Genomic DNA, 20,145 nt, shown 5'->3' on the forward strand with positions numbered 1-20,145 from the left:
CTTGCTGTCAGTAGGTGATCACTGATTATTTTTTTTCATGTTTTTACATTTTATTAGGGACTCATACAACTCTTATCACAATCCATACATATACATACATCAATTGTATAAAGCACATCCATACATTCCCTGCCCCAATCATTCTCAAGGCATTTGCTCTCCACTTAAGCCCCTTGCATCAGGTCCTATTTTTTTCCCCTCCTTCCCCTTTCCCCCCTCCCTCATGTGCCCTTGGTAATTTATACATCGTTATTTTGTCATATCTTGCCCTATCCGGAGTCTCCCTTCCCCCCTTCTCTGCTGTCCCTCTCCCAGGGAAGAGGTCACATGTGGGTCCTTGTAATCAGTTCCCCCTTTCCAACCCACTCACCCTCCACTCTCCCAGCATCGTCCCTCACACCCTTGGTCCTGAAGGTATCATCCACCCTGAAGGTGGTCCCCTGAACAGCAGTACCAGGATGACCTGGGGACCTTTCGGAAATGCGAACTCATGGGCCCCATCCCAGACCTGCTTAAGAAACCAGAGTGAGGCTCCGTAATGCAGTTTCAAAAAGCCCTCCAGGAAGATCTGATGATACTCAAGTGTGAGGAACACTGTCCCCGTGGGTGGCCTGAGCAGATACAGGCCCATACCTGGAGGACAGAGGGCTGCTGGCCCTCAGAAGGGCCCAGGACAGTAGGAGCAGCAAAGTCCAGCAGAAGGAGCCTCGCTACTATGTGCCAAGGAGAAAAGGCCAAAAGGTTACCCATGGAGATCAACCAGCTAAGCCTCAGAGAGACAGAGCGGAAACCAAAAGAGCCACCAACACTCATGACCAGGATCCCGAGAAAGATGGTTTCCCGGCAAAGACAGACTGAATTTAAAATTCTCCCGGAATCCAGGCCTCGGGAATATGGAGTTTGGATGAACCTCCCCGAACTATTGGTTGGTTATCTTTAAACCTTAAACCAAAAATATGCCCTGGAGTTTTCTCAAAACCAAACCATGCTATTGCTGTCTCTGTCCGGGGCTGTCGAGTCGGGTCTGACTCATCGCAACCCCGTGGGTTACAGAAGGAAAGCTGTTCTCGTGTTTGCGCCCACTCTGGCAGCCGCACTGTCAGTCCATCTCATCTCAGGGCTGAGATCTTCCTCTTTCTTGCTGCCCCTCTACTTTACCAAGCATGATGTCCTTTTCCAGGGTCTGGTCTCTCCCTATAACATGTCCAAAGTACATAAAAGGAAGCCTCACTATCCTTGCTTCTACGGAGCATTTTGGCTGTCCTTCTTCTAAGATTGTTCTTTTGGCAGCTGATGTACTTTCAATAGTTGTTGCCAGCACTATAATTAAAATGTACCTATTCTTCGGTCTTCCTTATTCCATGTCCAACTTTCACATGCATACGAGGCAACTGAAAATTCCCTGGGTTGGGTCAGGCACACCTTAGTCTTTGAAGTAACACCCCGCTCTTCGGCACTTTAAAGAGGTCTTGTGCAGCAGATGTCCCCCAATGCAATGCGTCATTCGATCTCGACTGCTGCTTCCATGAGCACTGACTGGATTCAAGCAAGACGAAATCCTTGACGTCAATCATTTCTCCATTTATCATCTTACCCACTGAACCAGTTGTGAGGACTTGGGTTTGCCTTACATTGTTAGAAACAAAGGGAAGGGATTGTAGTTGGAAAAGATGGCTTTGGTGGTAGAAATGAAGCTGGAGATCGCATGACAGAATTGTGTACCACCAAAGACTTGTTCCTTGCAGAAGCCTTTCCAAATAGCACAAAAATGGACTATACACATGGACATCTCTAGATGGAACACACGGGACACACAGAAAGCCAACTGACTACACATGTGGGAAGAAAGGATGGTGAAGCTCAGCCTAAGGAAACTATAAAACCAGTGTATTACTCAGAGGCTGTCTGCAGCCATCCACTGACAGAGACATGTTTAAACATGTTCTATTTGGAATAAACCAAGCACCTATGAACAGGACCACAAGTAGCAATATGGTTTCATTTACCCTTTTATGTTTTGCTGTATATACTCTCAACAACAAAATTAATTTTTAAAAAGCTTTAAAAAGATCATTTCCCCTGAAATTGCCCCGAAAAGGGCATGCTTTAATTTCCACCTGCACCCACAAGTGAAGGTGGTATACAAGAGGAGGGAAGACTGTGAAATTTATATTGACTGTGTGCTCACCATGTGGCTCCTGCTGTATCTCAATGAGTCTTCAGATAACCCCCGGAGGGAGGATCCAAAAGAGGCTCAGAGAAGGGTGGTGGTGACATTTTCAAAGTCACTCAGCTAAGAGGTGGCAAAGCCAGGAGTCAAGGCCATGCCGGACGCCCTCTTGCTGGCTCCCAGGCACAGACACAGGTCGCCACAGTGAGGGCTCTACTGCAGAGCGAACATCCCTTTGTAGATGCCCAGCTCCCACTGCTTGAAGGCAGAAGCCGAGTGGACGGTCTGTGACCCACCCGTGAGAAACCCAAACCCCTGCCTCAGGTCAGACGCCCAGCTGAGGGCCAGCCACACGGGCTCCCGGACTTGAGAACAGGGTCTGAGAGCCCTTCAGACAACAGACCAGTGGACACAGGCCGGTCCTCCTGGAGGTGCTGATTCAAGAGAGGATGAGGTTGGCAAGAGCAGGCTGACACTTGGGCTTAGGTGTCCCCACTGTGTCTTCTGTGCCCATCCCAGGAAGATCAGGGGACAGTCAGGAACAGGCTCCAATCCTGGGCTCTGCTCTGATCCTGCCCCTCACAGGGTCCTCGAGTCGATTAATTCTAGCAAGCCCCTTCTAAAAAAACCCATCAGCGTGATCGAATTGATTTTGACTGATAGCAACCCTACAGGACAAGCTAGAACTGCCACCCCTGTTGGTTTCCGAGACTGTTAACTCTTTACAAGAGTGGAGAGTCACATCTTCCTCCTGAGAAACAGGTGGTTTCCAACTGCCAACCTTAACGTAACCGCTGTGTCACCACCATGCCTAGCGAGTCTCTTAGACCTCTTTACATCTCAGGTCCGTGGTTCGTAGCACGGGGATACCTTCCCGTTCCCAAGGCTGCCATGAGCCCCGCGTGAGAAGGGGCTGTGTAGGAGGGCTCAACCTCAACCAGGGCTTTGGGGAAAACGGTGGGCTTCCCAGGAGGCGCACCCAGGTGAGCGCTTGGCTGCCAGTCAAAAAGCGGAGTGTGTGCGTCGACGAGAGGGCCCTCAACTTCGGAGACATCAGTCATTGAAAACCCCTTGGCTCCTACTCCACCAGTCAAAGCCAACAGGACAGCAGTTTTTTATATTTTTTTTGCCTCAGTGGTAGATCTGCTGTCACAGCCCCTTTCCTCCTTGCTAACAGAGCCTCTACCGTATCCAGGGCCATCATGAAGCCCGGGCACCCAAGGGAGAGGGCCTAACCCAGTGTTTCACTGCAGGAGAGGGGTTTGCCTGAGGCCATTTCAGGAGCCAATCTTGAGAGTCCTTTGAGGGGTTCTTGTGACTGAGGCTGGGGGCAGTCCCAACAACTGCTCCCACAATTCAGGCCAGGAGCTCATCCTGCAGTGGGGTCCTCCACATTCCCAGGCTCCCTTGCCGGCCGGATGATGAGGGGGAGCCAGAAACCTCCAGGATAGAGGCAGCCGGGCGTTCTGGAAAGGGTTTTGCGTTCATGAGAGACCACGTGGCTTCCAGCTCGAGGGAAAGGCGACATCACAGAGGTCGCCCTGACTGGCACACCACCGAGCGAGTGTCCGTCATCTGACTTGTTCGTGACAAAACTTCACAACTGTTTGCGTATGCCGGGTTCTGCCGGTTCATTCCTTACACAATGCCAACAGGTGCAGAGATGATGAATAAGAAGTTCATGACACTTACGTCATCTCATGAATTTTAAAACAGAGTAATTCATAGTCCAAGTCTTCAGGGTGGCCTGCTAACAAGACCATATACGTTCAAGGCCCTGAACTACAGTGTTCCCATTGATCTCGAACACAGCTCAGGGCCTAGCCATGCTGCTCCCTCAGCTGAGTGCCCCTCTCCCCTCCTCCCTTGCCTATGGCCTCCTGTCTCCCACCCGCTAGGCCCACAGAGCCTCGCCATCCCACCCAGGACTCCCTGCCTGCCTTTTCCCAGTCTTTCCATCTGAAAGGTTGCTCTGTCCACTGACTGTAGCCCCCAGACCAGCCCCTCAGACACACTTAGTGAAAGAAAGAAGAAACCGACCCCCCTCAGTCTGTTTATTGATTAATTCCACTCTCAAGGTCAGATCATTTCAAAAGTCACCCAATAATCCCTAATAAATAGCATGCTTGTCATTTACTCCCTTTTTAGATTATGCAAATCACCAAGTCTTGTAAAAACAAGTCTGGCCAATCGTTGGCCAGTTTTTCAAGCGAATCCATGCTGGAGAGTGGCTGTGGCCCCAGGGACCCTGTTCCGATGGGTGCAGTGGGCTCAGTAAGTCACGCCGCGCATGGCGGCTACCGTGGTGGTGAGGCGGCGGGGGAGGCTTTGGGTGGCCTGTCTGTAACCCTCAGGCTTGGCCTTCAGGAGCGTCAGGATGTTCTGTAGAGTGCGAGACGGCTGCAGGCCCAGGGCATCCATCACATTGGTCAGATAGTCTGCAGGTGCAGAAAGGAAGCCTGGCTCAGCACTGAGCAGGATGGAGTCCCAGGGCCACCTCTAGTCCCAGAAGCCCTGGGACCCTGGCACTGGGCACCTGCTCTGCCCTTACTGGGTAGGCCTTGACTGAGGACTGTAAGCTTGGTCTGTGTCCAGTAAGTCTAATTTAATACAAATCAATATCACCCCTCACACACGAGCACACACATGCATGCACATATAGCATACACACAGTCACTTATACAACCAAGTGCATAAACATACACATCTGCACATATTCATGCCGGCAGATACATAGGCAGGCACGTACACGCACACATGCAAAGGGGCACGAATACACACACCCACAAATGCCTGTGTGCACAAACGTACTCGCTTTGAGTCAACTCTGACTCAGGGGGAAGGGCACTCTCCATCACTGAAGCCCTGTCTGCTTCACACGCTTGCTTACTCATCACACTGTGAGCGCCGCTAGCCTGCTGGGCCAAAGCCCAAGCCCAAACCCACTGCCCTCAAGTCAGTTTCAACTCTTAGCACCCCAGAGAGGGCGGAGTAAACGGGTTCTGCAGCATTTCCCACACTGCCCATCTTCACAGGAGCAGAAAGCCTCACCCTGCTCTTGGAGCAGCTGAGGGGTTGAACCTCAGACCTTGTGGTTAGCAGCCCAATGCTTTAACCCAAGGCACCATCTGGGCTTCTGGATTGTCAAGAGCTACAAGCTGAGAGCCTGCGGTCTACCAGAGTGACCAACAGAGTGTGGCTTTTGTTTTCTGGTGGTGCTTAATGTGAAGGTTTGTGTGTCCACAGGCCTCCCCCGCTCTGGTGTCTAACCCCCTCCTGCAGGCAGCTTCACATACTAGCCTCAAGTCCTCACTGGGAAGCTCGCCACAGAACCTCTGCTGGCTCCTGTCTCCCAGGTTCCATCAGATGTCTGGGCTTTAACCTAGATGTCCCGGTCTAAACATCGAGGGCAGGCCCTGGACAACCTGTCCTCTTAACCAGCTTCCAGAAATGAAGTTAGGAGGAGAACTGGGGACAGACAGCTGGGCAGGGTAAGAGCTGCCCTCCTGAAGGGACCTACCAATGTCAGTGGCCAGCTGCTTGGTGGAATGAGGGGTCAACTCTGGGATCTGGAGGATCACATCGCAGTAGGTCTGCATAGTGGCTCTGGCGATGGCGCCTAGCCAGTTGTCAGCCATGTTGTCCAGCTCCGGCGGTTCATCGCCTGCCAAGGGAGAGGAGGTATGCATCAGATAAGAGATTCTGCTCAGGAAGAGGCCCCCGACCCCTCACTCTGGCTGCACACCCAGGTGACCCGGCCTGTGACAGGTGCTGTGTGCATAAATATGCCCTGGAGACACAATGAACTGGAAGAATCCAACCTTAGAACCAAGTACACGCGGAGGCAAAAGGTAAGGCTGAGATGTCTCTCGAGGCTGCGGGTTAAGTCTGGTCATGTAGGCCGGTGGGCTTCTGTGGACAGACAGTGCAAGGGAGGGCAGGGGAGACAGGGTGGAGGGCAGCTGCACACCCCCGTTAGAAAGTGGACACAGGGAGAGGACAGGAGACTCCCACCTCCCTGGAGGCGGAACAGCAAACAAGGCTTGGAGTCCAGGCCAGCGCTACCACTGTCAGCCTCATGCTGTGCGTGCACGTGCGGCAGCGTGGAGGTGACAACAGCCCTTCTTTGGCAGGGCTGCAGTGGAAGCTGGGCTGTGTCGGCCCCAGGCCTGACACCCACATAGTGCTCCCTGCGTGGCAGCTCGGAGGGCTGTCTTCATGACGGGGGAGGACAACAAGGGGCAGTGGGGACTACAGCACGGGCGCATGAGAATCATGTGGCTGCCACGCAGCAAGAGGCAAGAAGCAAATGTAGGCTGTCAGTCAGGTTGTGACACCTTAGCCGTGCTAGGGAGTCACTCAGGCTGTTGGGGGAGACGGGAGACAGGGTAGTCACTGGGGAGGCCCCGCCTCCGAGGGAATGGAGGGCCCGCGAGAGGAGATATGGAAAGAGGGCCAAACGAGAGGGTTTTGTTATAAAGCAAGGAAAAAGAACACACTGTGGAAAGATGAGCTCCTTTTTTTACCCTATTTTTACACAAATGATGCCCACGTGATACTTTTGCCAACTGTGTGCCCCCCCCCATCCCTCCCCTCGGGTTATTTTTGCAAGGACACTAGGCTGTTTTTTTCTGTGAAATGTGAACAGTTAGCACAGCACACTAGAGTTGACGACGGGGAGTATAGTGCACTGGCCGCTGAAATAGATACCCGGCAGCACACAGGCTAAAGTGGGGCCCACAGGGAAGACCACCAGGAGCCCTGCCCATGGAGGCCGTGCACATTTGTGAAGCAGTGGTCCATTACTGTTTTATCTGTTTAGCTACCCGATTTTTTTAATTCCAGAAACCAAGTATTTTACAGTGAAATTAAAAAGAGAGAGACAGCTCTGACTGCTGCTGAAGAGGCTGAAGGCTGGAAGGCACGGTGACCCAGGCGGCAGTGAGCCAGCCCAAGCAGAGCTGGGACACGGCAGCACTGAGTGCGCCGCGTGGCGGGAACCCTGTGATGGTCACCGTTTTACCACCAGCTCTGCCTCAAGTACCAACTCCGCAAACAGCCCTCCAGCGCATGGCCGGCCAGCCGACTCAGGCGGTGCGCACGAGGATGAGGGCGGTAACCTAGCTCCTCCTGGGCCTCAGGGCTGCCAGGTGAGCACTGCACAGGTGCGCTCTCCAGTCAGGGGGGAAGGAGGCAAGGCAAGCACATGCCAGAGCCAATGCCCTTGTCCGCCCCACCCCAACCTCTCCACCCCTCACACAACCGCATACCCCCACCCCGGGCTGCTAAAGAAAGGCAGAAACACTGCGGCTGTTTGCCACCCACACTGCAAAGGACTCGCCTGGCCCAGAGCACCTCACTGCCATTGAGTTGATTCCGACTCATAGCAACCCTAGAGGGCAGGGCAGAACTGCCCGTGAGCTTCTAGGACTAACTCTCTACAGGAGGGGAACGCCTGGTCATTCTCCTGCAGAAAAGGTGGTGGGTTCGAACCTTACAGACTGCAAGTCAACACAGAACCACGACACCAGGGCTCCCGAGCATAGGGCAGAGAAGGCTGTAATGGTCCCTGGGCAGATCCAGCACACAGGAGGGGCTCCCGTTGATGAACAGGTACATGGCACATGCAGACCGAGCGCTGGTTGTATGGACTCTGTCTGATTTCTTTTGCTCAGTGATGTGAGACTCATCATGTCAATGTGTAGAGCCGTGAGGTTTATCCGCGTTCGCTGCCAGTACAACACACCATTTCACTGCACACTACGTCCATGACTGGCGATGAGCATCTGCGGTGCTTCCAGACAGAGCTCTTACCAACCAAGTCACTATGACCATCGGGAGAGACCTCCATGGGGGCACACAGGCAGATACATGATGGGGCTTCAAAAAGCTTGCAGGAAATGGAATTAAAAGTTCATGGGATTTTTCCACATTTAAAAAAAAACCCCAATCTATATCTAGGGGTAAAACTGCTGGGCCAAAGGGTAGATGCGTTGTCACCTTCACTAGATAATGCCACCCTGCTTTCCAAAGTGGGCACATCCATTGACAGTCGTAGAAACAGACATCACAGTGGTAGGGGCGGGTCTCTAGGCTTTTCCGTTTACACTGGCACGCACAGCAGTCTCTTCAAGGGAGTCACACTGTAGACATGATTGTATAACCTGCCCTTCACACTTAATGTGATGAGGATCTTTTCACAAGTCATTACATGTTCTTCTCAAACAGCAGTTTAAATAAATAGCCATATAGTATTTCAGTATATGAATGGACCCAGATTTTTCTAACCACCCACAACTGTTGGACACTTATTTTTCTTTCTAATGTTTTCTTCAGACAGTTACGTTCGTGATTCTTTTACTAGGAGAATCTTCTAGCAGTAGAACTCCTCATTGGAGAGGCTTGCATGGCCTCATGGCAAAGTCTTCCAGAAAAGCAAATGCTAACATTTAAGCTGTTTTCCTCCATGGTTGCCAATAGTAAGTGCAATCACATTGAGAGACTCACATCCGCACACAGCTAATCTGGTAAAATGGCCAAGCCCGTCTTTTCATTCGCAGCCTTGGCAGAACTGTGTCCCACAGAGCAGACGCTCCTCAGAGGGTGTGATTCTGAACACGGGCCTCAGCTTTTCTTCTAAACCAAGCTCACCGCCATTGAGTTGATGCCCACTCAGAGTGACCCTACAGGGCAGGGCAGAACGCTCCTGTGGGGTTCCGAGACGGCACCTCTTTATGAGTGTTAAGCCCTGGCTTTCTCCAGAGCAGCAGCTGGAAGTTTCAAATTGCTGACCGTGTGGTCAGCAGCCACCAGGTCACCAGGGTTCGATCGGCCTTTCTTGGGGCCTATTTTACGTCCGGACAGTGACTTCCCTGGGAGCCATGCGCGTGTTGAGCTGTGAGTGTGTGGGAGATGAGCTGACGCGGCAAGCCTTACCTTGCTCAGGAGGAAACGGGAGCTTTCCGGCGTGCAGAGCCAACTCCAAGGCAGAGTCCTCCTGAGTCACGAACGGCTCCAGGTTCAGAGGAAGGGACATGAGGTACTGCCCGATCTGTAGCACAAGAAGGATTTTCAGCTGGACACTGTGCACATGGGCAGTTGCTTTGTGCAGCTCTTGGCAAATGGCCAAGAGACACCATGGCTAGGCCTCAGGGAACCTCAAATCTGACTTCCCCATCTTTCGGGTATATCCTAAACCTGGTTATGACAACACCTTCAAATGAAATCGTGGCCGACTGCACGCAGACCTGAGATTTGCCCTTTTCATTACCAGCCTCAGTATTTTTGGAATGCACTCAACACACTCTTGACCTTATATGATGTAAATAATACTGACGTGCTTTACAAAAGGCACCCCCAAAACCCAAACTCCCTGCCAGCGAGTCAAGTTTGACTCACAGCGACCCTGCAGGGCAGGGGAGAACAGCCCCGTGGGTCTCGCGGATGGTTAACTATTTAAGGGAGTGGAAAGCCTCATCTTTCTCCTGCAGAGACGCTGGAGGTTGCAAACTGATGATGACCTTGCAGTTAGCAGTCCAATGTGTAACCACCATACTGCTGCCCCCCCCCCCAAAAATATACGGGGCTGTGTAAATGCAAATCATCCAGGGCAATGAACTGCGGCCGGCCACTCGTGAATTAAAACCCCGTCTTCCAAGTCCAGATCTGGTTCTCTCTCGTCTAGGTGATGTTACCAGAGGAAGGATGGAGTTTTATCTGAAAAGGTTATTTGAAACTACAAAGTAACGTGGGAGGAAAACCATGTTGTTTTCGTGAGATAAGCTCTGGAAGATAAAGGCTGACAAAACCTTCCTGGCCGGCGGGGAATCACCATGGGTAGTAGAACCAGACTTAGCATTAGCCACATACTTGTCAGTTACACGTAACTTCATCCCGGGGATATTTTATATACCCATTCTCACTACAGCTCATAGTTACTTTGTGCTTTAAGTTAAGCACATGCTTCCATTTTAAAGAAGGCTTGACCTTCAGACATCCCATCTAATAGTGAGAAAGGAAGTCTCTGAGTACAACACGCAGTCCACAAATTAGATGTGATACGACTTGGAAGGCAGAGAACGATCCAAATAAGATCTTCTCAACCTGGCCTCAGGCACCAGAAACTGGTGGCAGAGGTTGGACCCAGACCTTGTTCACTGCGATCCAGCCGGCTCTGACTCGTGGTAACTCCTCCCACAAAAGAATAAAGGCATTGCCCTGTCTGGTGCCACCTTCATAATCACTGAAAGGCTGCAGCTCACTGTCGTGGCCTTCCGATCAAGAGGGCACATCATCTAGCATCCTAGCAGGCAATAGTCTCCTGGGCTCCGTAGGGTTTCCATTCTTCCTAGTATGTCTGAATCTAGAAGGTCCACTGAAACCTGTTCTCTGTGAGTGCACTTGCTGGGATATAAACTACTGTTGGCACAGCTTCCAGCGTCACAGCAACATGCAAGCCCCCACAGCATGACAAAGTGACAGACAGACACAGGGGTCCATCAAAAGGAACAAAGCTTTCACCTCTAGGACTCACGCATGACCAGATGCTCCGAGAAGCTCCACAGCCACAACCGCAGCAGCCACCACAGCGAGATGCCATGATGTCTGCCTTTCCCTTCTCAGGAGCCAGGGTGGTGACGCTCTCCCAAAGACTTTGCACACCGACACTAAAGGACAGGGTGCAGTCTGACTGCAGATGCTGGGCAGGGATGCTGTGTATTCCTCTGACTCGAGCCCAATCCTATGCACCATCTTTTCACGAAGGACATCCATCCCTCTCTGTGATTCTGCGCGGCACCTCAGGCTGGATTCAGGGATCCCTGGGGGCAGGCTCTTGGGTCTGGGTAGCCGGGGCACACATCCTCTCAGAGGGAACTGCCCCAGCTCGAATGGTCCCTCACAAAGGGGCTGCCTTGCACGCACAGAGGCTGGGGGCCCGAAGACTCAGAGTAGAGGAGTGGAGCTTGGACAAGTGGACAGTGACCGTGCCAAGCACACGTGTGCAATGCAAGGCCCCAGTCCATCAACTTGAGATGGGTGTGATCAACTGAGCAGAAAACAGTATGTCAGGTGCGTGCAATGTTTCCACTGTTGCAAAGACCAGGATACCTACCAACATGTGCTGCTGCTCCTATCAAGGGCCATCTGCGTGCACGATGCATTAATCAGGGAAAGAAAACCACCTTGGTGGCACAAAAGTCAATCGCTCAGCTACTGAGCAAAAGATGAGTGGTTCAAACCCACCCTCCGCAGGAGATGTGGGAGTCTGTCTGTGTTACACAGGGTATTCCTATTCTGCCCGATAGGGCTGCTACGCATCAGAATCAACTCCACAGCAGTGGGGTTTTGTGGGTTTTTAAAAATAAGTCTAAGGACACACCACTCTTCTTTAGTACATTCAGGAAAAAACTGCTTTGAACGCCATGCCTTGGTTTCCTCGTCAAACTCACAGAGCTGTTGTGAAGATTATCCTTCTGAACCATGACGGCGGCCATGCCAGGCATGCAGTGCTACCTAAGTGTGAGCTGTACCTACAGGGGACATCCAAAAGTTGGTGGAAAAAATAGAATGGAAAGATCATGGGACTTAAAAAAAAAAAAGAACGACCATGGTACTTTTCCACGAACCTTTTGACACTCCCTGGTGTCATCACTCAGGCAACTGCCCGGTTGTTTTCCTTATGTGCTAGACTTCCCAACCCTTGGCCATCCTGCTGGCTTTACTCTGCATCACCTCATTAGGATAAATCCCTCTTTAAGAGTGTGGTCTCCACACGTTACCGCAGACTTCAAAATTTCCCCAGCCCAGAGGACCACAGAAGGGTGACCTCAGCCCCACACATTTAATGTGGTTTGGTGGTAGTCCAATAAAAGCATTTTAAAAAAATAATAAATACTAAACATTCTAAGGTCCATCGTGCTAACCAGCCCCCCCCCCAAAAAAAAACTATTAATTTGTGCCTAAGAGGTAAACAGATGGTAAAAGAAATCAAATTAGCATTCCTTGCTCTCATTTCATCAACACAATCTGTTCCTAGGCTTGGCGGGAGCCTTTGAAATCCATTGGTCTCTCCTTGATTCCCACTTGGGACGGCCCATGTGTGGCTGAGAGTAACCAGGTTCTACTGAGTTGTTTTCATTTCTAAATTCCCTTTGCATGGTTGTTGAGAGTCTACAGGAGGCTTCAAAGGGTTCGTAGGAAAATCGAATGAACAGATTGTGGGATTTTTAATTGTTGAATGTAAAACTGAGGAGCTGCTCTGTGAATTTCACCACCAGGATATTCTCGTGTATGTCAGGTTCTTCAACACATTTTTAATGTCGTTTTTGTGGTAAAATTAGGTGCCCCAGCTGATTTTAGGGCCGGCTTATACTCGAGTATATACGGTAATTCTTTTTATTTTTTTTAAAATCATGGCATTTTTACGTGAAATTGTTGCAGCTTCCTTCTGTACTCCAGAACATACCCCAACTCAACAGTATCTGTACGTACACTGATTAAACTCCTGAGTTGTGCGACCATTCCCACCCTCCTCTTCTCAGCCGCCCCTCCCCCATTAGCACCAACTGCTCCCTAAACTGCCAGCTCATCATTTGAGTTGCCGTGGCCAATTTGATGCCATACAGAGCTGTTGAAAGAGTAACCATGCTCAAGGTAGACCATCTTTACTAGTTAAACTAAATTATTTGGTTTTAAGAAGACTCCCGGGATATTTTAGGCTTAAAAGCTTAAAGGGTTCGTCCAGATTCCATGACTTCAAAATGAAGATTTCGACATTTTCCCTGCGTTTGTCAAACCCTTTACATCAGGCACATTCTACAGAATCTCTTATTCAAATGTCCAGTCAGGGGAGCTTGGCACCGTTCAGTTCTACCAGGCTTCATGGAAAAGGGGGCAGTTAGCCACACATTCCGTATCCTCCTCCTAGTCTGCTGTGAGTTTTTAGAAATAGATCACCACTGACCTCACTAATCAGTAACTAATAAGTAGAAGAGAACAACAAATTACCCATTATTCCTCAGGCTGGAGGAAGAGGAAGGGCTACAATTCCTCCATTCAAATTCCATTCGGCAATGACTTCCTGAATATCTACTGTGGGCAAAGACCTTATGCATATGCCTGTCCTTGCCACACCTTACATCTGTAGCCATAACCTTTTGGCTCAAGCCATAGACCCGTTTTTACTGGAAATAAAGCGTTATCACTCTACCTTGCCCAAATGTTTTTTTCTCACACATTTCATCAACCATTCAAAGTGTCATTCAGGCTCAAAATTTTAATACTCTCCTATTTCAAACTTCAATGACTTGGGCTTAGATCGTTGGGTTGCTGTAGTTTCTGCAGGACTGCCAGGACCCAGGCTTATCGCAGAAATCTGGTCGATGGCTTTTGGGAATCAATGTGGAAATGAAGCCTATCTGTGATATCTGTCTACTGTTCTCACACATTCAGTAACTGCTTCTTGATGTCCTATTTTGATACACTTGATGAGTCCTGGCTCTACAGTGGTATGGCCTGGGAGGCTCACTTCTGCCTGGGGAGTGGTGTCATCACGTGCAAGGGGAGAGTGACCTCATACTTCATTGAAGGGTTGTGTCGAGGACATGATGAGGTACTGAGTAATAGACACACTGTGAGATACTAACCTGGCATCCTGATGAGCAGAGCAGCCAGCAAGAAACTGTTCTTTCCTGCCCTACCCCGTCCCTTCCCCTGAGCCTTGGTACTTACCTATGAAACTGCCTACTGGCTCAGACTGGTTGTTGAGATAAAATAGGATCTACAAGGGTCAGTCGAAAAGTATTGCTACAAACCACCAGCTGCCTTTACTAAAAATAATAAATGTGAGGTTATGTTCCTCAACACATCCTCCGCCTAGATCTATCCACTTTGCAGTTTCTCTCCCAAACCTTTCCCTGAATCATTCTGTCCTCTTCAATTGACACCATGGTGAAACGAGTGTTTGCATCCTTGAAGGACCTAAACTGTGTTCCTGGTAAATATTTGAGTTCTAGGCACAGAAAAGAAGTCCGAAGGGACAAGATCAGATCTGTGGGGTCAATGGGGTACGGTTTTCCAAGGAAATTCTCATAGGACAGACAACCCTTGCTGCCCTGAAGAACGAGCAGGTACACTGTGATGGGGGGGAATTCCTCACCACAACTTTCCCAGGCTTTCTCTTCCCAAAGCAGCTTTGTTATTTTCCTAGAACTTCTTCAGAATAACCCCCTGTGATCATCTGTGTCCTTTAAGAAAAAGCTATCACATTTACGCCTTTGGACTCCCAAAAGACAAAACAACCTTCCAAGCCCTCTCCGCCTTGAATATAACCACTAGGCAAACAGACCCCCCTAGGAAGTCACTGCTTTGATTGGACCATATTCTCTGGGTCATATTGGTAAGTCCAAGATGCGATTCAGTGCATACAATCATCTTCAATAGCATGGATCTTGCCTAAAAGAGAGCAACTCTTTGAGAACCCACCCAACTGAAAGCGTGCTAAGGCCAAAATGTTCACTTAACATGGAAAATACTGAGCCACATGAGAGCCCAACTTCTATAAGCTCATCAATGGTAATTCGACAGTCTTCTGCCAGCTTCTTCATTCATCAAAGCTGATGGTCTTCCTATGCCTGACACATCTTTGCTACCTTCTTTAAAATGCTCGAGCCATCTAAAACGGTTCTTTGAGGTGGGGCAGCCATCCCATGAACTTGTTACAGGCTTCGATGATTTGGGAAGGTGTCCACTGGAGTTTTGTTAAAAATTTGATATTCGCTCTGACCTCAAAATCTTTTTTCATCCGTGCCACAAAAAGGTTTTCTTTTTTTTTTTGGTAAGGCGCCCTAAGGAGACTTGACAGTACCTCTATAGCAACAATGCAACTAAGACAAGTGTATTACTGAGAAAAGGGGTCTGCAGCCATCCAGGATCACAGAGGCATGCTTACAGCGGTGTTCTTTGGAGGGAGTCCACGCGTGTATGAACGGAAGCCCCCGTGGCAGTACTGCTTTGACCCGCCTGCATGACCACACACTGTTTACAGGCATCGATGTACGCTGCTGCTGCCCTCGCACATGATGAGTGGTCAATGAAAGTTCTTGCCAACTTAGGTCCGCCCGCAGCCCTCAGGTACAGTGGTAGCTAGCTATGACTTGCGAGGGTCACAGAAAGCCGGAGGGGTCCCAGGCCTGGAAACGCATCCTGACTTTCCTTACTTCTGCAGACTCCCATTTCCTCAACTTTATAATCACCTCAGGGCCTCCCAAGTCCAACCCAGCATTATCATCTTATGAGTGACAGCTGGTGGCAGTGCAGACTGTCTTGAGTCTGAAAATAAGACTCTTTCCCTTGGTGGGAAAGAGCTGGCCCACACCTGGACAATCTCCTAGAGCAGGGTCCGAGGCACGAATGCTCTGGCAAGCAGCGGTCACCGGCATGGGCTTGCTGCTGCTCCAGAAGGACAGAGAGCAGTAGGCTGTCCTCCTCTCTGCTTGCCCATGGGACTGCCACACGTGACATCGTATGGTTCAATCTTCATTTCCTAAATTCTTTTCTCTTGCCTACAGTAAGATTCACTCCTATCCAGGGGTCAGGTTCTACGATGAGAATGTAGGCAGAAAAGGCCTATCTCAAACACACCCTAGACAACTCCAGAAGTCCCTCATGGTATGGGGTACCCGGCCAGGGGGGGGAGGGAAAGACTCCAGGTGCTCTGCTCTCCGTATGGTTTACTCTGTTGTCATTCAATGTCAAAGCTCTATACCAACATTCTGCTCAAGAGATTCGTTTCAAAGCAGTTCTACTCTGCATCCATGGGGTCATCATGAGTCAGAAGAGCAACTAACAAGACACACACACACACACACACACACACACACACACACACACACACACGAAAGCACTCAGCTCAGGGCCTGGCACATAGTAGGTATTTATGAAAGCACACCATATTTTCATTCAAAGCCCCACACACACTGATCTTATGTGAGGTCCTCAAGGAGGAACTAGCCACAGGCTTTCTGTTTTCCCAGAATGTTCTATGGGGCCCCAGTTCTTATGCCCTTTAGGTACTGGTCACAGCTCATCTTGGGAGAGATGGAGAGGGTGGACGGCAGTGTCCTAGGCCCTGAAATCACCATGTGGTTCTGTGGCATTTCCTGAAAGCCCACCCAGGGCTGTCGATGATCCAGAAGCAAAGGTCCAGGCCCAGTGCAGACCTAGATGAGCCAGCTCCAAAGTCCGCAATGCTATTGACCAGCACAAAGAAATGCCCCTGGAGGCCCTCTTACATTGCTGATGTACTCTAGGGGGGTGAGGCTAAAGGTGGGCAGGTCATCCGTGAGAGTCTCTCCAACACTGGCTGTGCTCCAGCTCTAAGGAAGGAAGGAGAGGAAATCATTAACAGCCAGCAACCAGGCAGCAGGGAAAGTGCCAAGCACTGTGCCAGGGGCACAGAGGAAGGCTGGGGGAGGACAGGCGTCCCCACTAGGCATCCTTTTCACTCCAGGCAGGGACCAGGGATCTCTCTCTTCTTGAAATCATTAGTTTGAAGCCCACCTGAGACTGCACCCCTTCCCCTCCCTCTGCCTTCCTACAGCTCAATAGAGCAGGACCAGATCCCTGGGACCTCACTTCATTGTGAAATGGTAAGTCCAGTAGTCTAGCCCAACATTTCTTGGATTGGTTGGGTGTGAGGGGAATGGGGGAAGGAGAAGGGCAAGATGTTCATACTCACTGGGTGCAGGTAGCCTCACTCACTCTTGGCCATGGCATCCTGAAAACAGCACCCCCCTCCATGCCCTTACAGAGACCACATGTGACCCCAGATCTTGGGAGAAAGGCTTAGGATGCCTCTTCTGGCTACTAGGATATCCAAAACCACGCTCCCCCATAATACTGTGTCCACATGAAAACTGCCGCTAGCGCTTCCTCATCTGCCTTCTGGAGCTATTCCTCAAGGACTCACAACTTCGAAGGAAAGAGTGAGAAGGAGCCTCCAAAGCCCACCGCTTCCTTCTGCCCTCTCTCTGATCCCTTGATCGAGGGGCTCCCGTCATCTAAAGTGGAGATATCTTCAGGATCACGCACAGAAAGTCAGGCAAATAGCCGGCATTCTTGTGGCTGCAGACCTCGCTTGGCACAGCTTCCCCACCAAGTCTAGTTTCTTAATTCCAGGCGGGGTCACCCCCCAGCCCTCTCTAGCTGGACTCTCTTCGGCTCTCTGCAACCACCTGACACCGATCTGGTCACTGGATCCTTTAGCGGCATTCTAAGATGTCAATGCTATGTCTAAGCACCGAGCTCCCAGGCCAGCCCGACCCACAGCATCCTGCCCCACACTCTCCAGCACCGACTCAGCTCTGCCTGATATTCTTTGCAGTTCTTTCCTTTCACACCCTTCCCTGCCATTGTCTAGATTCCTGTTCCTGTCTGAGAAGTCTCCCTTGCTCCCAAGTCTCTTAAATGCCCTGATGACTAACAAGCCAACCATCTACATATAGTACCTTGTACTAGGTCTGTGGCCTAAGGCTTGGTCCTTATACTCCAGAAGGCACCCCTCCAGACCACCACCCTCTTACACACTCCATACTGCCCACCTTCCCCCTTCCTTCTCCCACCACATATGTAGACACATACAGGTTTCCAGTGTAAGAACTCCCAGTGTCTGACCCAAGGTTTACACAGGAAGAGTTCAAAGAAGCAAGAGCTCAGAGGGAACAAAGGAGAGAACAGCCACAGACACAGGAGATGCTGGGAGCTAGAGAGGGAGCCGGAAAAGAGGTAGGATATAGCGTGGAACAGCACACTTAAGAAACAGCTTTATCCTCAATAAATTACCAGGCGTGAGGAGTGGAATGGGGGCGGGCAGGCAGGCATAGAGGTGGGAGGAAAGCTAATAGTTCAAAAGAGATGTAAAAGACACCTCAGCCTGCTGGTCCTCATGACGAGATTGCTGAAGATACAAGTGGTATAACTAAGGGTGGTGAGAAACGAGATGGTGCCCGGCTATCAGAAGAATAGTGTCTGAGGTCTTAAAGGCTTGCCTTCAAACAAGCAGCCATCGAAGTGAGGCATCAGCTAAATCGACATGAAAGAAGCACACCAACCTGTGTGATCTAAGGACTGTAAAGAATAAAACTCAAATCTGAAGGAGGGAATGGTATCAGAGTTTAAATTGTGAGCACCTGGTTTTCGGGAAGCTATGATGATAATGAAAATCCAAAATCCATTTGCAGGATCCAAACACAGATTAAACTTCCAGTGAACGTCCCCTGATCATAGTCCAGGGTTGTGAATAGCCTTGTTATCAGACAGAGAGCATTGTAAAGTCAATTACAGTAAATACAGTTAGGTTAAAATGTACTCTCTTATTGGATCTACCTTTCGACCAATTTAAAAGTTGTCTAAGTTAAAAAATAAAGTGAAGGGGAGATACACATGGATCAAGCCTCTGACCATGAACCTGCGATGTGAACAGCCTTGCTATATCATGTAGCACGCACTGGAAAGTGAATTATGGAAAATGTAGTTAATTTAGCTCCTCATCAGATGACCTCCCTTCTGACCCATTTTAAAGATGTTCTAGTGTTTAACACTTTATACTGTCTTTTCAATTCAGGCTTTCTGTTTTATTTCGTTATTGTTTTTGTTTGTTTGTTTGATTAGTATATTTTTCTGTATATGAAATCCAGGATAGGTAAGTTCATAGCGTTCGTAATTAGATTGATAGTTTCTTGGGGGTAGGACTGGGAAAATTGGGGTCAAATGAGGCGCAAAAAGCAATGAGTACAAGGAAGAAGAAAATGTTCTAAAATGGATTGTGGCGATGATTGTACAACTCTTTTTGATATGACAGCACTCTTGAATTGTATGATATCTGGATGAAGTGCCCAAAACGGTTTTGTTTGAAAAAAAAAAAAAAAAAAGACATCAACCAGTCACAAAAAGCAGAACTTACAGAGACCCTGATTCAAACAGCTACAACAAATCACGACATAGATAATACAATTGGAAATTTGAATACCAGCTAGTGCCACTGTGGGATTTATTTTAATGTTCGTTTTTAGAGGTGGGTGTGCTACTGTGGTTTTGCTTTAGAGAAGGGATCTGCATGCGACAAAAAGGCCAGGGCCTGATAGCTGCTGAAGCCAGGTGAGGGGTGCGCAGGGTCCCTTGTACTCATGGAAATTTCCAAAACAGAAAGTTTTCCAAAAGTCAGGGTTCTGCCGGGTGTGAGACACAATTAGAGCAACACTATATGAAGACTGACACAACAGCTCGGAGGAGGACAAAGGGGTGAGGAACAGGCAGATTGAAAGCTCAAGAAAGAGTTCAGAGGTGAGGAAAGCCCACAGTAGGCCAGCGGCCACAGAGGATGATGGGACATTTTAAAGGAAGAAGCAACAAATCCTCGTGGCTAACTGGCAAAGAACCGATGTCTGGGTGGTGAAATAGCTACCAGCTGAGGTTGGTGGTTCGAAGCCCCCCAGTAGTGCCACAGAAGAAAGTCCTAGCAGCTTGTTTCTGTAAAATTACAGCCAAAAAGACACTATGGAGTGTAGTTGTACTGCTCGGTAACCCACGGGCTCGCCATGCATCAGACTGGACACAACGGCAGGGCGTTTGTTTGGGGGTTCAACTGGCAGAGAGGGGCACAATGAGGGGGCAGAGAACAGAGAGAGGTGATGGCTCCAGAGACACTGGGATCACTCCCTGGGGGCCGGGCAGGAGCAAGGAATGACCTGTGGGGTTTCAGAGGCAGGTATGGTCAGAATTCATGCAAGGGACAAGCAGTGGGCTGGAGGCAGGACGTTAGGGAGGGGCTAAAAGCAGGCTGAGCAGGTAGGCCTGAAGAGAGCACATCAGAGAGCAATGATTTTTTTTAATCATTCTAAGGGGTTTTTTTTAATTGCCTTCACATGGGCTTTTCGCTACATCTTTCAACAGCCTAATATAGAAAAACTTCAGTAATC

At 49.7% G+C, this 20,145-nt stretch overlaps 1 protein-coding gene across 1 annotated transcript in view; it reads right to left on the reverse strand.

Annotated features, from left to right (window-relative positions):
• Positions 1 to 4,111: 4,111 nt before the first annotated feature.
• The window catches only part of COG7 (component of oligomeric golgi complex 7), a 95,233-nt gene continuing 79,199 nt past the window's right edge, over positions 4,112 to 20,145 (reverse strand). Inside the window, exons 14-17 of the mRNA XM_075564611.1 lie at positions 16,462 to 16,545; positions 9,107 to 9,221; positions 5,691 to 5,834; positions 4,112 to 4,608 (exon numbers count right to left, since the gene is read on the reverse strand). Coding sequence (XP_075420726.1) covers positions 4,442 to 4,608; positions 5,691 to 5,834; positions 9,107 to 9,221; positions 16,462 to 16,545 — 510 coding nt within the window. The 3' untranslated portion in view covers positions 4,112 to 4,441. The remainder of the gene's footprint in view (positions 4,609 to 5,690; positions 5,835 to 9,106; positions 9,222 to 16,461; positions 16,546 to 20,145) is intronic.

The sequence above is a fragment of the Tenrec ecaudatus genome, chromosome 12 (genome assembly GCF_050624435.1).
Source record: "Tenrec ecaudatus isolate mTenEca1 chromosome 12, mTenEca1.hap1, whole genome shotgun sequence".
NCBI classification, from domain to species: domain Eukaryota; kingdom Metazoa; phylum Chordata; class Mammalia; order Afrosoricida; family Tenrecidae; genus Tenrec; species Tenrec ecaudatus.